The sequence below is a fragment of the Chrysochloris asiatica genome, unplaced genomic scaffold, assembly GCF_000296735.1.
Source record: "Chrysochloris asiatica unplaced genomic scaffold, ChrAsi1.0 scaffold00006, whole genome shotgun sequence".
NCBI classification, from domain to species: Eukaryota; Metazoa; Chordata; class Mammalia; order Afrosoricida; family Chrysochloridae; genus Chrysochloris; species Chrysochloris asiatica.
This window is the reverse complement of record NW_006408524.1, coordinates 33,370,848-33,385,362: the sequence shown is the minus strand read 5'-3', so window position 1 is coordinate 33,385,362 and position 14,515 is coordinate 33,370,848. Positions and strand designations below refer to the sequence as shown.

Here is a 14,515-nt window from a genome sequence, read left to right as displayed (position 1 = left end):
TAATATTTATAGTATGTGTATTTTAAAAATAACAACAGGTTTCTAATTTCTTATTTGCTGGATTTCTTTCGAGAGACATTATATACCAGTTTACAAATTTGATTTCCATTAAATACAGAGAAACGTTCATACAAGCAAAAGTTAGTAGTAGGTTTCTTTCAAGGTTTATTCTCTTAGAAGTAGTTTTGTTTTGTTTTGTTTTCTTTCATAATTTTGGCTTTGGCAGGATGGTTTTCCTTAGTTCTTCCATTTCTTTCTTTCTTCTTTATTTTTTAACCTGTTTCTTTTTTTCTTCTTCTTCTTCTTCTTCACATTCAACCAAGTAGTATAAACAGTTTGATTCTCACGGGTAGTCATATGGCCTTTTAATTGTATAAAGCCAAGTTTTGCTCTACTATTAAAATTAGCAGTGATCACATTATCCTGCACATCTGCTCATTCTCATATACTTAAAGACAAAAAGATTTAAAGTACAACATCAACTGTAGTGATTTTGCTATTATGAGACTATCTCTAATTCATAATGCTAACATAAAAGTCTGAATTTTGAACTTTTAGATAATATTATGCATGTTACTGTATTAAATATATTTTAAAATTTTAACAGATCTCAGTCTAACATGGAGTGTGGGGGGGAAACATATAACTTTCTCATTTTCCAAAGTCTCTGAAAATAGTCATATCAGGCAGGATCTTGTTCATTGCTATAGGAATGGTCTTTTTCTTAAGTGAAAGACATATGAAGACATCAATGACTTTTCCTTAGCTGGTCATCTGTTAATACATTACAAGTCTTAATCTCGGGCAAAAAACAAAACAGACACAGTAAAATGGGTCAGCATATACAGATAGACACTACACTAATATCCTTTTGTGAAAAAAAAGGGGAAAGGAAACATTTGACAGGATAGAGAATTGACAAATTCACGATGGAAATCAATTTTTACCATCCTGCCCCTTAGTTGTAGCTTCACATCTCCCAGTAAGATAACCTTCTCACCTTTGTGGGAGATGTATAAAATCTAAGAAGGAGCATCCCAAACCTTTTAACTGTGAGCAGTGGTGAAAGATGTCTTCAGTTTTCTTCCATTGACACCTGTGTAAAGTAAATGTAATCTCCTCAACTTGACTTGGGTATCTAGAAAATGAGAAGATAAAAACTTCATTTGAATATCTCATCTAAGGGTTGTTAACCTATAGATGAGCAGCCCTTTACTTTTGCTTATTAGATTTCTAAAAACCAAAGACAAACCCACTGTCATATAATCACTTCTGACTTACAGTGACCCTACATAGGGTTTCCAAGTCTATACATCTTTAGGTGAGAAGACAGCCTCATCTTTCTCCTGAAGCTGGATTTGAATTGCCAACCTTGCAGTTAGCAGCTCAATACCTAACCCACAACATCACCAGAGTTCCTAGAAAATTAAATAATTCCTGACTATAAGAACTGAATCCAGAAAATGATCTATTCTAGCTCAAGTTTGCTAGGAAATCAATTCAAGAAATAAATTAATTATGAAAGGTAGCATTCTTGTTGTTCTGACTCATAGCAACCCAGTGTAGGTTTCCAAAGAGTGGCTGGCGAGTTGGAACTGCCAAGCTTACAGTTCAAACCGACTTTATGGTAGAGTGCATATCCACACCAGGACTCCAAACGTGGTGTCAACACTTAAACTTGCACCTACCCAACTTCATTTAAAAGTACAATATAAAGAATTAGCAACCATTACATCCTTTGACCCTCTCATTCATTAATTAGAAAATAAATGATCTTAAAAGAGGCATAAAAAGGATTGCATTGCATGTGTAATTTATTAATATTATCCATTACTCGGGGATGGTGCATTATTGATTCTAAATATTAATAGAGGCATTATTGGAAATAAAAATAATCAAGTATAAATGTATTTCCCTTCTCCCCTTAAATTTAGGTTTTTTTCAGTGTAACCGTTACAATGAAAAATTGTGATGTCACAGGAGGAAAAAGCTATGCGGTAATCAAGCCTATTGGTTTCAATGAAACCACTACGGTTTATATCCATAGAAACTGCAGCTGCCAGTGTGATGATAGCAGAGAACAGAAAGGAAAATGTGTAGACGAGACTGTTTGGGACGCTAACTGTTTCCAGTGCGGTGGTAATAAATGTCATTCTGATGAAGATCAGTTTCCTTCTGAGAGTTGCAAGTCACACAAGGATCAACCTGTTTGCAGCGGTAGAGGAGTTTGCATTTGTGGAAGGTGTTTATGTCACAAAACAAAGCTTGGAAACGTGTATGGAAAATACTGCGAAAAGGATGACTTTTCTTGTCCATATCACCATGGAAATCTGTGTGCTGGTGAGTGTAAATACATACATGCAGTTTAATTTTTGTTTTCATTTTTTAATTGCAAAAATATAAATAGTAGAAAATTTACCGTTTTCATATTCTATACATGCAGGTTGACTAGCCTCAATGACATGAACATATACGTTAAAGTATCTTTAAATCACAACTTTCCCTGTTATCAACACTGAGTCCAAATTTATTCTTCAAAATTTCATAGTCTGTGAAATAAGACTATAAAATAAGAACACAGCAGTAGATATGTGGACTTCTGGTGTGACACTGTAGGATCACCAATGGACTGGAAATCAATCACAAGTTCTACAGTTCAAACTCACTAGCCGCTCCTCGGAAATCCTATACAATGTGCTATGAGTCGGAACCGACTCGACTGCACTTAGCAACAGCAACAGATATACAGCACATAATTCTGGAATTTGTACTTCAACTTAGTTTATATAGGAAACAAAGAACCCTGGTAGCATAGTAGATTATGAGCTGTGCTGCTAACCGGACGGTCAGCTGTTCACATCTACCAGTTCCTCCTCAGGAGAAAGATGACTCTTTCTGCTCCTGTAAAAATGTACAGCCATGAAAAATGCATACAGGGTCATTATGAGTTAGAACAAACTCAACAGCATACCACCACCACTACCACCATATAGGAAATGTATGAAAAATTAAGAGTAAAAATTAATTGATATTCTCATGCATTCCTTGATTTTGGAAAAGTATATCAGAAAAGGAAATTACTGCTCATAACGGATCGGTTTTTTTGTAAGTAATTTATTTCTCTGAAAGGATTCATTATGATAAATGCTCTTTACCTCCAGCTTGCCTCAAGTCTTTTATTTCTTTCAGGATGATGGAAATTGGACTATTTAAAAATGCTTTTAGTTAATTAGAAAGTATTCATGCATTATTATATATGATACTGTAAGTCTAGTAATTTAAACCTCCCCAGTTTATTTTAGAACACCACCAGAATTGTCAAAGAAGAATATTTTTCAAGAAAATACTAGTTTAATAAGTAGTCTAGAGGATTAGTCTCTGAGACTACACACTGACTAAATAAAAATGAAATACATATTATTAAAAATAAAAGCTAAATAAAATATCATGGTTAGGCTTATTCGTTTTACTGCCACCTAGAGGTTAGATTCCAGAAAATGTGAACAACATTTGAGAATTAAATGTTTTAAAGGAGTCATGGTGTGGCGCTTTGGGCTAATGCACTGGACTTCAAAGTTGATCTGAACCACAAGGTTGGAGGTTCAAGTGCACTGGCCTCTGCTAGGAAACCCTACACAGAATCACTATAGGCCGGAACCGACTCAATGGCACTTAACAACAATAACAACTATTTTAAAATTAATGAAATAAACTGGAAACCTGGTGGCAAGTGGGTTAAACACTGGACTGCTAGCCAAAAAGGTAATTCTAACCCACTAGCCACTCCATGTGAGAAAGATGTGGCCATCTGTTTCCATAAAGATTGACAGCCTCAGAAACCCTATGGAAGGTTCTCATCTCTTCGGCAGGTTGTTTGAGTTGGAATTCACTCAACAATAGTGGGAGGGGAGGAAATGTGGTTTAGTTATCATCACAATTCTGCGTGAACATTTCTGTTGACAATGTGCTAAATCCTTGTGGTGTGAAACACCTTTTAAGTGTATGTTCTTAAGTGAACAAGTATTGCTTTCATTATTAAAGAACTGAAATATTTTATCATCATTAAGATATTGAGAGTAACAAAGTTATAAACAAAGTTTTCTATTCTGGTATAAGTTAAAAATGTGCCTTATATCACACATACTGAAATATGTGGTGGCAAGTTGTCTGCTTATTCTATGCAATTAATTGTATGTGATAAACTATGCAATATATTATACATAATGTTGTTGTTAAGTGTTGTTGAGTCATTTCCAACCCATAGCGACCCTTTGTAGGGTTTCCTAGGAGCAGCTGGTGAGACATTTCTGTTGACAATGTGCTAAATCCTTGTGGTGTGAAACACCTTTTTAGTGTATGTTCTTAAGTGAACAAGTATTGCTTTAATTATTTAAGAACTAAAATATTTTATCATCATTAAGATATTGAGAGTAACAAAGTTATAAACAAAGTTTTCTATTCTGGTATAAGTTAAAAATGTGCCTTATATCACACATACTGAAATATGTGGTGGCAAGTTGTCTGCTTATTCTATGCAATTAATTGTATGTGATAAACTATGTAATATATTATACATAATGTTGTTGTTAAGTGTTGTTGAGTCACTTCCAACCCATAGCGACCCTTTGTAGGGTTTCCTAGGAGCAGCTGGTGAGCTTGAGCTGCTGACTTTGCAGTTCAAACTGACCTTGCAGTCCAGTACATTACCCTGAAGTGCCATACCATGATGGACTGCTAACCACAAGGTAGACAGTTCAAATCCACCAACTACTCCTTGGAAACCCTATACAGTCGCTATGAATTGGAGCATACTCCATGACACTTAACTTTATACAAAGAAAAAAAAAATTAATCAACTGTATCTAGTATCATGGGTACAATGAATTGTAGATGGCTTTAGAACAAATCAAGAAGCACTGGTGGTGCAGTGGGTTAAACGTTGAGCTACTAACCTCAAAGCAAGTGGATCACTGTGAGAGGAAGTTAAAACTGTCTGCTCCTGTAAAGATTTATAGTCTCAGTCACCCGACGGAGTCCTGGTGTGGCACTGTAGGATAAGCACAGAAGTGCAAACAAGCCACCAGTCACTCCTCAGAAACCCTATCAGTGTCACTATGAGTTGGAACTGACTCAATGGCACTTCACAATAACAACAGCCCTGTGACTCAGTTCTATGCTTATGCTGTAGGGTTGCTATGAGTTGGAACAATCTCCATGGTATTGGATGGGGTTTTATAACAAATCAGCAATTGGTGTTTTTAGAGCTAATCCCATTGGAATGGGCAAGAAAATGATTCTAAGACTGCTGCTCATTATTGTCCATTTCTCAGTGAAATCTAAGATACACTGAAAATCCCAGTCTGTGTTTATAGTGAAATATCAACAGAATCAATATACTGGTCTTTCTATCTGACTGTAATACAACTGACCCTTAGACAGTTGAGAATCTGCTTTGAATTTCCTGTACATAACAGTCAAACTATAATATTGACACACATTCTTTTCCACTAATCCCTTTTGGAACTGAAATCACAGGTTTGCAGGTCAGCTGGTTACTCGTAGGCACACAAGGCCTAGCAGGTATTTATTAGACTTGGGCCTCATTAGTTTTACATTTTAGCAAATTAAGATGATACAATAGATTGCACAAAATAATTACCCAGTGAGATGTTTAGCAGTAAAGGAAAGCAAGGGAAAACTGAGGGAAGAAATGGAGAGAGAGATGGAAGAGGGAGGGTCGCAGGGAAGGAAGAATGCCTATGGCTAAATAAAGTTGACAAATACTGTGTCACCCTAGAAAAGATTCCCCCAGTTGGAGATTTATAATCCACATAACTATACTGAATTTTGGACACTTTCTAATGTCTAAAATCCATCAGCTATGCCGTTTAACCAATGTAACCATTTAACCAACTCACGCCTGTTAGTAAGTCCTAAATGGAAAAGACAAAGGGTCTCAGGATGTTTATGTGGACAAATAAGTTGTGGAAACATTGGTTAAATGGTTACATTGGTTACATGGCATAGCTGATAGATCTGGGAGTCCTGGTGTGGTGTTGTGGGTTAATGCTCTGGACTGCAAAGTCACTTTGAACCACAAGGTTGGCAGTTCAAGCTCACCAGCTGCTTCTCGGAAACCCTATAAGGGTTGCTATGGGTTGGAACCAACTCAACGGCATTTCACAACAACAACAATAGCAACAACTCACAGCATACTTTATGACATGCTCACGTACTAAATAATGCCCCTGGGATACTGAAAGGATTTGTTCAGCTTCACAGGAAATCTTTTCTTTCAACATAACACTAACGGAACTGAAGACCTTCAGAGTTGTCCCAGGCTTTAGCAATAACACAAAGACTTAACTTACTTAAGGAAAGAGTAAATTATGGAAGCCATTAATTGCATGCCTTTATTTTTCTGATTTCAAGTCAATCAATTAACATTACTTCAGCCTTTGTAGCTCTTTATACTTGTGTCTTTGTCATTTAAACCTGAGTGTACAGTGATGTTCAAGTAGTCAGGCAGCAACCCCAGCAGGGGCCAACTTCATACTTGTCAGCACAATGTACTCGAATCGGGAAACGATCTATATTTTTGCAGATGCTCACAAAGCCTGGCAACGGTGTGTGTCAGGAAAGTAGGAAACGATGCTGCTTCCATTCACTGGACTGTCAGTGTGTTCTCATGGAGACCCGAGAGAATGCAGGTTTGGGAATGCTTCACAAAGTCGATGGCTCCACACACCTTAGGTCCTGGAGTGTCTCTGTTGCAGGTCATGGAGAATGTGAAGCTGGCCGGTGTCGATGCTACAGTGGCTGGGAAGGGGATTGGTGCCAATGTCCATTAACATCAGCCCAACACTGTGTCAACTCAAAAGGCCAAGTGTGCAGTGGGAGAGGCACTTGTGTGTGTGGCAGATGCGAGTGCACGGATCCCATGAGCATTGGGCGTTTCTGTGAACACTGTCCTACCTGCAACCCAGCCTGCAATGGAAACTGGTGCGTTTTTCCCTGCCACCAAACATGTGTAATAGTGCTTTTGTTACTTTAACATTCTGCCTTCCTAAAGCTTGGTAGAGGCTGGATCTTTTCCTGCAAATAAAATGTTACCATCATGCCAAGAAACAATTGAATGAGGAGTTTTAGGAATTGGGAGATGTGGGTTCTCATCTTTGGCTATTAGAGAACGGTGAAAGCATCAAACTTTATGTAGGCAATCACTATCTTATCATTTATGGAATAGCTTCTTAAAGTTAGGGCCTGCCTGCTTTCCAGTTTAATATTAGCTAGTTGTATGCTTCAGGGGAAGTGGCTGAAATTTTCTGTGTCTCAGTGACCTTGGAGGCCTCATGTGGAGCTATGGGTTAATGTGCTAGACTGCAAGCTTGTTTTGTCTTTTTGTTGTTGTTGTGAAGTGCCATTGAGTTGGTTCCGACCCATAGTGACCCTCTATAGGGTTTCCAAGGAGCGGCTGGTGAACTTGAACCGCCAACCTTGCAATTCAAACAACTTTGCATTCTGGTGCATTAACTCACAGTGGTGCTGAAATTTTCTAAAAATATTAGAGATTAGTCCTTTGTTTGATATGTCCTTGACAAAAAAAAATTCCTAGTCTGTGTGTTCTCTTATTATGTTTCTGATAGAATCATTTGTTTTGCATAAGTGTCTAATTTTAAGGAGACCTCAGCCATCTATTTGGTCTTCTGCTGTTAGTGAATCTTCAGTTATGTCTGACAGTTATGTCTTAATGACATGCATTAAGGTCCCTAACTTTGTCCCTGTTTTTTCTTTGATGGTTTTTATAGCTTTACATTTAGGTTTTAAGTTTTACATATAGGTTTTAAGTTACACATTTAGGTTTTAAGTTTTACATACAGGTCTTAAGTTATACATTTAGGTTTTAAGCTTTACATTTAGGTCTTTGATCTTGAGTTATTTTTTATATACGGTATGAGATGTGGATCCTTTTTCATTGTTTTGCAAATGCGTGTTTGATTTTGCTATAATAATTTAGCTAATTCATTTTAAAGTACAGTATTGAAACATGATTAAACCTGACCAAAGTTTGAGCTGTCTATCATTGCTAAATTTTTCTAGTAGTAATAGGCTCAAACGTGGCAGCAATTGTGAGGTTGGCCCAGGACAGGGCAGTGTTTCATTCTCTTGTGTGTAGGGTCACTATGAGTTGATACTTACTTGATGGCAACTAACAACAACAACAACAACAAATATATTGTTAGTCTTCCAAAACACCTATACAATTAATTAGCTAATTTATGGTTAAGTGTATATTATCCATTTTCTAGATATTTTCTTCCCAATATAGTGATATCATTATTTTGATTTTCTTTATTATTTTAGTAAATTTAATAAGTTACTAGAACGTCACTTTGTTACAGTATTAATTTTATTCAAGATTACAAATAAGTTGCATAGCCTTTTGTCCTAGTTTTAAAAGGCTGTTGTCCTAAAGCAGTATTTTATTTTGCTATTTTGTTTCTCATAGAAAATATTCCAAGCTGCAAGTTTTTCAATGAATAAATGCTTTTGCTTCTGCCTACCTTCCCTTACAGGAATTGCATGCAATGTCTTCACCCTCACAATCTCTCTCAGGCTATACTTGATCAGTGTAGAACCTCATGTGCTCTCATGGAACAGCATTCTGTGGACCAAACATCAGGTAAACAAAAGCTTAATAATCAAAGTATTGAAGAGTATCTACAGTAGGTTACATTCTGAAAAGGGTTCATAGTTAGCCATTTTAAAACAGAACTAGTTGCTTCAAATGCTTAACTATTCCAGAGATGGAACACTTTATACCCAAGTATGTTCTTCTTAATTCAGCTGAGTTGTTAGATCTTCACTCATAATTATTCAGCTAAATTCCCATTCCATAGACCTCAGTGGAAGGGCATCCAAATAGATCAACTACAGAGGCCTAAGTGAACCATTTCACCACTATAGACAGTTCAGTAGAGCCAGAATATTCCTTCATAACCAAACTTGCTTAAAGATCTAACCTTCGTTGTATAGAGCCAACGTTTACTTTCATGCTTCAGGTGAAAACAAAAGATTCTAAGTAACAGTGGTCTGCTACTGAAAACTAACTTCAAAGGTTCTCTTTTTCTTAGAAATTTTTTATTTTGATATAAATACAGTTTAGGAGTGAATGGTTTTTAATATGACAGAAAGGAAGAGGTATAGAATTTTTTAGTCTGAAGACCTTCTTAAGCTATGTCCCTTTAACAGTATTGTTGTCTTTAAGTGCGTTCTAGTCATCTCCAACTCATGATAACCCTGTATAGGGTTTCCAAAGTTTTAAATCTTTGCAGGAGGAGAAAGACTCACTTTCTTCTGCAGAGCAGTTGGTGGGCTCAAACCACAAACCTTGTGAGTCACAGTCAAATGCTAATCCTATGGAGTCACTGTGTTCCCCTTAGAAGTATTAGTTAAGAAATATTTGGCATCCTGCAATAATAACTATCAGTTTCCTCATCTATAAAGCAGAGGCAATAATGTTTAAAAAGCCATTTACCATCTAGTGAATTACAACTCATGGTGACCACATGGGTCTTAGGAGTTGAACATACAGAATTTTGAATAAGTAATTTTAGGGTCTAGTTCACCAGACCTTTCTTCTGAGGTGCTGTTAGATGGACTTAAAACCTCCAACCTTTCAGCTGGCAGCTGAACAAGCTACTACTAATTGTACCACCCAGGGACAAAGAGAATGATACTAGCCCTCAAGAGGTGTGTGAGAAGTATGTAAACTATCAGGTGACCTATAAGTGACAGATATGCCTGTAGACTATTTTCTGACAAAGCTCATTTGCATCCAAAAGGGCAGCATCCATTTTTCAACGGTGGTATTGAACTATAGCTGATTTAAAAATTAAGCTTGAAACTATTTTTTCAATGAAAACATAACTGTCACTACTATTATTTCAAGTCTTTTCTCCAAGCTATACAAATAATTCCAGCTCTTAGATAGAGTGCACAGAACAGGCTTTCGTCAAAGTTGTATTTCCTTTTTCTCTCCTAAGCACACTGACTTAAACCATAATGAATTTGGCTTTGGAAGGGGCCCCATGTGCAGCCAGCTGGAGTGCAACAACCGCTACAGAAAGTTGAGGGCCTTTTCTAATAAATCGGGCCCTGGCTATCAACATGTCCGTTATGTTAAGTAAACAAACATACACGGACTTAAGGGTTTTACAACAATTTCCCTTTAAAGCTTCTTAGCAAAGGCCCCTGCCTATCCTGTACCAAGAAAAATGACATAGATCAGGGTAAATGTTTAGCCATCTGTAGCAACAGTAGATTTGCGAGATTTGCGGCCTGAATACGTCCACTACGCTAACCCATTAGAAATATTGCTAAAGTGTATCAGTAGCTAGGGGGCTCCCCTCCCCTTCACTACTATTGTGCAAGGAGAGGAAAGGGCACTTGTTAGCCACTTACATTATCCATCCATTCAATCATTCTCAAAGGGCATTTTTTTTTTTTTTTTTACTTTTTAAAGAGGTCTTTTGAAGCATATTGACGGAGGTTAATAATGCCTGTAAATCCGCAGCAGCAGCAGCAGTCATGGACGCCTGACAGAACCGCAGAGATAAAGGTGTGGACACTCTTTTTTTTTTTTTTTTTTTTTTTTTTTTTTTTTTTTGGTCTTTCTGGCTAAGCTTCTACCAGGCTAGAAGCCAGTAAGTGGGATCACGCCACGTGTCCCCTCTGAGGATCTACTTTCGCTGACTGAGTAGTTCTAAGTCAGCCAAGGAAAATGACACAGGCTGCCAGGATGCAAGGCCTGTGTTCAGCATTTGAACCTGAGGGTAAATGCCTTTGACTAGGGCAACTCGAATTCCCTATGTGATCTGTGAAGAAGTTGTTGTTGTTGTTGTTATGTGCCGTGGAGTTGGTTCTGACTCATAGTGACCCTGTACAGGGTTTCTGAGGTTGTAAATCTTTACGGGAGCAGAAAGCCTCATCTGTCTTCCGCAGAACAGCTGGTAGTTTCGAACTGCTGACCTTACAATTCGAGCCTGATTCGTGACCACTAGGTTACCAGAGCTCCTTCGGTGAAGAAGGGAGCCCAGCAAATGCATCTGATGCGCCAATTCCAATGTTTAGCCCTCAGGCAACCCTTGCACCTTTCTCTCAAGGAACCTTATCATTGAATGAAAGCAAAGTTGGCTCTATGAAGTCTCCCCGCTTGGGGAGGATTCCTTGCCCTCATCACCGTTCTTGGTGTATGCAACAACATGGTTGTCCATTCTTAGGAATTCAGACCCAAATCAAACAATGTTAAGTAATATACTACTCTAAGCCTTGGGGGTCCCTCCCTAGAGAACCCGTTATGCATTTTAGGGGAGGACCCCAAGTTCTGGGAAATGGGTGGAGAAACACATGACTCTTCAGGCCAGGAGGTGATTTTGTGAGTCTGAAGCAGCTGAGAGTTCTGTGGAATATTTGCGTATTGCGCAACCAAGTTCCATTTAAATTAAGATTGCCTCTAACAAGAGAGTCCTGTAGCGTTTCCAACTAGAGTTTGCCAAAAGTCTAGAGTTAAAACAGAGACCTAGCATGCCCCTTCTCTTCACTCAGCGTTTCTTGTACCAGCTCATAGGGATTTGTTCTTGAGAGAATACATAGTGGAGTTTTTTATTTTTCTAGGCAATTTAGAATAAGTTTGACTAATGGGAAAGTAAAAGTAAATAAATAAAACTTGAGGGAATTTGTGTTTTGTCCTAAATTGGACATTCCTAGATCCTGGAGTAGCCACGTGTAATAATGGTGGAAATGCACACAGTAATTTCAAAGGAAATATTTACTCATCTAGTAGAGTAGTACTGATTTTCACTTCTGCTAATGTTTACTTTATTTTCCATTACTAACATACAACAACTGAAGAGAACATAACAAGAGAAACATATGCTAATGGCTAGAGCTGTTACCAAAAAAAAGAAAAAGAAAAAACCTTTTTCACTTATTGATCAATAATGTACACCATAAAAATGATCTCTCTGTCACCGATAAAATTATGTTTGGCTAAGGAGCTCTGGTAGCGTAGTGGTTACGAATCGGGCTGCGAACCTTAAGGTCAGCGGTTTGAAACTACCAGCCGCTCTGCGGGAGAAAGATGAGGCTTTCTACTCCCGTAAAGATTTACACCCTCGGAAACCCTATACAGGGTCGCTATGGGTCGGAACCGACTCGACGGCACTTAACAACAACAACAACAAGGGGTGCATACATATTCCAGTTAATGCCATTTTAAAAATCAGACTGCATAGAGATAATCTTATCAAATACCTAAATTGTGGATAATATCCACAAAGGCAGGTTTTGTATTAAAAACGTTTTAATAATAAATATATAATAAAAATTAAAGCGTTTGCCTTTTGAGTCAACAATAATGAGTAACAGCATTCCCTGTTTTGAAAAATGCCGACTTGCAAATATCTCTGCTGCTGTAGGTTAATGTACTGGACTGCAAGGTCTATTTGAACCACAAAATCGGTGGTTCTAACTCACTACCTGCTCCTTGAAAACTAAACAGGGTCACTATGAATTGGAACCGATTCAACGGTACTTAACAACAACAACTTGTCATATTAAGTTGGATGTTTAATGTGATTTACTTTTAGAAACCTTTGCTTTACTGATTCCAATGTTTTAATCCATTTGCTTGTTTGTTTCATTACAGAATGTTTCTCTAGCCCCAGCTATTTGAGAATATTTTTCATCATCTTTATAGTGACATTCTTGATTGGCTTGCTTAAGGTCCTTATTGTTAGACAGGTGATACTACAATGGAGTAGTAATAAAATCAAGTCCTCAGTAGATTATAGAGGGCCAACCTCAAAAAAGGTTAGTGAAATTAAGAAAAAACAATTGCTATCAATATGTTATTATCTAGTTGTAAACACTTAGGTCTTTAATTAAATAATCCCATTTTTTTTTCTCCACAAAGGATAAGTTGATTCTGCATAGTGTCTGTACAAGAGCAGTAACCTACCAACGTGAGAAGCCTGAAGAAATAAAAATAGATTTCAGCAAATTAAATGCTCATGAAACTTTCAGGTGCAACTACTAAAGAAGATATAAAGTACTTTGTGAGAAACTGAACTTGTAATAATTGCTCCTAAAAATGATAATATTTGAAGTCACAGGAGGAGCCTCAATATTCAAGGCCATGGCAGTTGCTGGTTGCATACTCCAATGAAGACTGCCAGCTTCCTCATCTAATGTGACTCACAGAGCTGCTGAGATTTTCATAGAATCATGTGTCTTACTACTGTTTGAGACGAGTGTCATTGTAGCACTTTACTGTAATATATAACTTATTGCGGTCAGCATAGAATGTAGATCATCTGATGAGCACTGATTACACTTTACAGGTAACCCATTCCTAGCTTCCTAGAGAGAGACATGCTGTGAGACTTTCAGCATTGTGTCACTATAAGGGTACAGCATTTCCTGCACTGAACATGTGGATGAAAAACAAAATTGTTAGTCACTTATACTAATTTTGCCAACCACTTCAGCAATTGGCAGTGCATAGTCAAGAACAGCTAGTAAGTGGTGAGTGTTTCACTTGTTCAACAGGTGGACAGATAGACTCTTAATCTCGCAGTAAGGGATGTAGCTTTTGAAACTGTAGTTTTTATGCATGTGTGTATGTGTGTGTGTTTTGTTTTTGTGGTGGTGGTGTTGTTTTCATAAGACGAAAACTAACTACAGCATTTTCTCCTCTTTACATTTTTTGTTTTGTTTTTATTTCTTACAGGATACGTTTATATATGTCACAGATGACTGGACTAAACAAGTGCTAAATTACTACTGCTGTAAAAACCTAACAATACAATGTCACTTAACTAGATGACTGGTTTTTCAAACTGAATGTTTAATAAGGGACACTGTAATGTATCATCAAAACCTGCATAGTTTCACTGTTTGCAGATGTAAAGTTTTGTGTCTTCTAACTGGTAAACTGGATAGATTATTTCACCAGTTCACTTCTTACATCAGTAAACTGAAATTCACAAGATAGATTGAAATTCCACCATCAAGCAGAGTACCCTACTTTTGAATGAATGCTCTTAAATTTTCACTCCAAGTAGATATCAATATTTTTCTAATGAAAAACATTATTTTTCTCTTCAGTGCAGCCTAAGGAAAATACTTCCCTGATTCACCCCATCTCTCTAGAATCCATAGCAGTATAAAATTGGAGGATGCTAGAGGATAACTTAGAACTATATTAACTCATGCTTTTGATTAGTCAGAGAACTGAGACTCAGAAAATTTAAATGGTTTCTCCAAAAACACACCAGTGATAGTAACGGCATTAAAAAAAACACATCTGTCATGTTGGCCGGCCAGTGCTCATTGCACAATATCATGCTACCTCTTGGAATCTTTAAAACATTCAATTAGGCAAATATTTTCAAATGTGATTTACTGGTCTCAAGTATTTAAGCATGTGAACAATTCAAAACAAAGAAGAAAA

General features: G+C 37.2%; 1 protein-coding gene across 2 annotated transcripts in view; it reads left to right on the top strand.

The window, feature by feature from the left end:
* ITGB8 (integrin, beta 8) overlaps window positions 1-13,423 on the top strand; it is a 117,216-nt gene extending 103,793 nt beyond the window's left edge. Inside the window, exons 11-15 of one of the 2 annotated variants that reach the window (XM_006832228.1) lie at window positions 1,935-2,340; window positions 6,777-7,002; window positions 8,577-8,683; window positions 12,710-12,873; window positions 12,977-13,423. In XM_006832228.1, coding sequence (XP_006832291.1) covers window positions 1,935-2,340; window positions 6,777-7,002; window positions 8,577-8,683; window positions 12,710-12,873; window positions 12,977-13,099 — 1,026 coding nt within the window. In that variant the 3' untranslated portion in view covers window positions 13,100-13,423. The remainder of the gene's footprint in view (window positions 1-1,934; window positions 2,341-6,776; window positions 7,003-8,576; window positions 8,684-12,709; window positions 12,874-12,976) is intronic. The other variant, XM_006832227.1, reaches the window with a different exon arrangement.
* The last annotated feature ends 1,092 nt before the right edge of the window (window positions 13,424-14,515 follow it).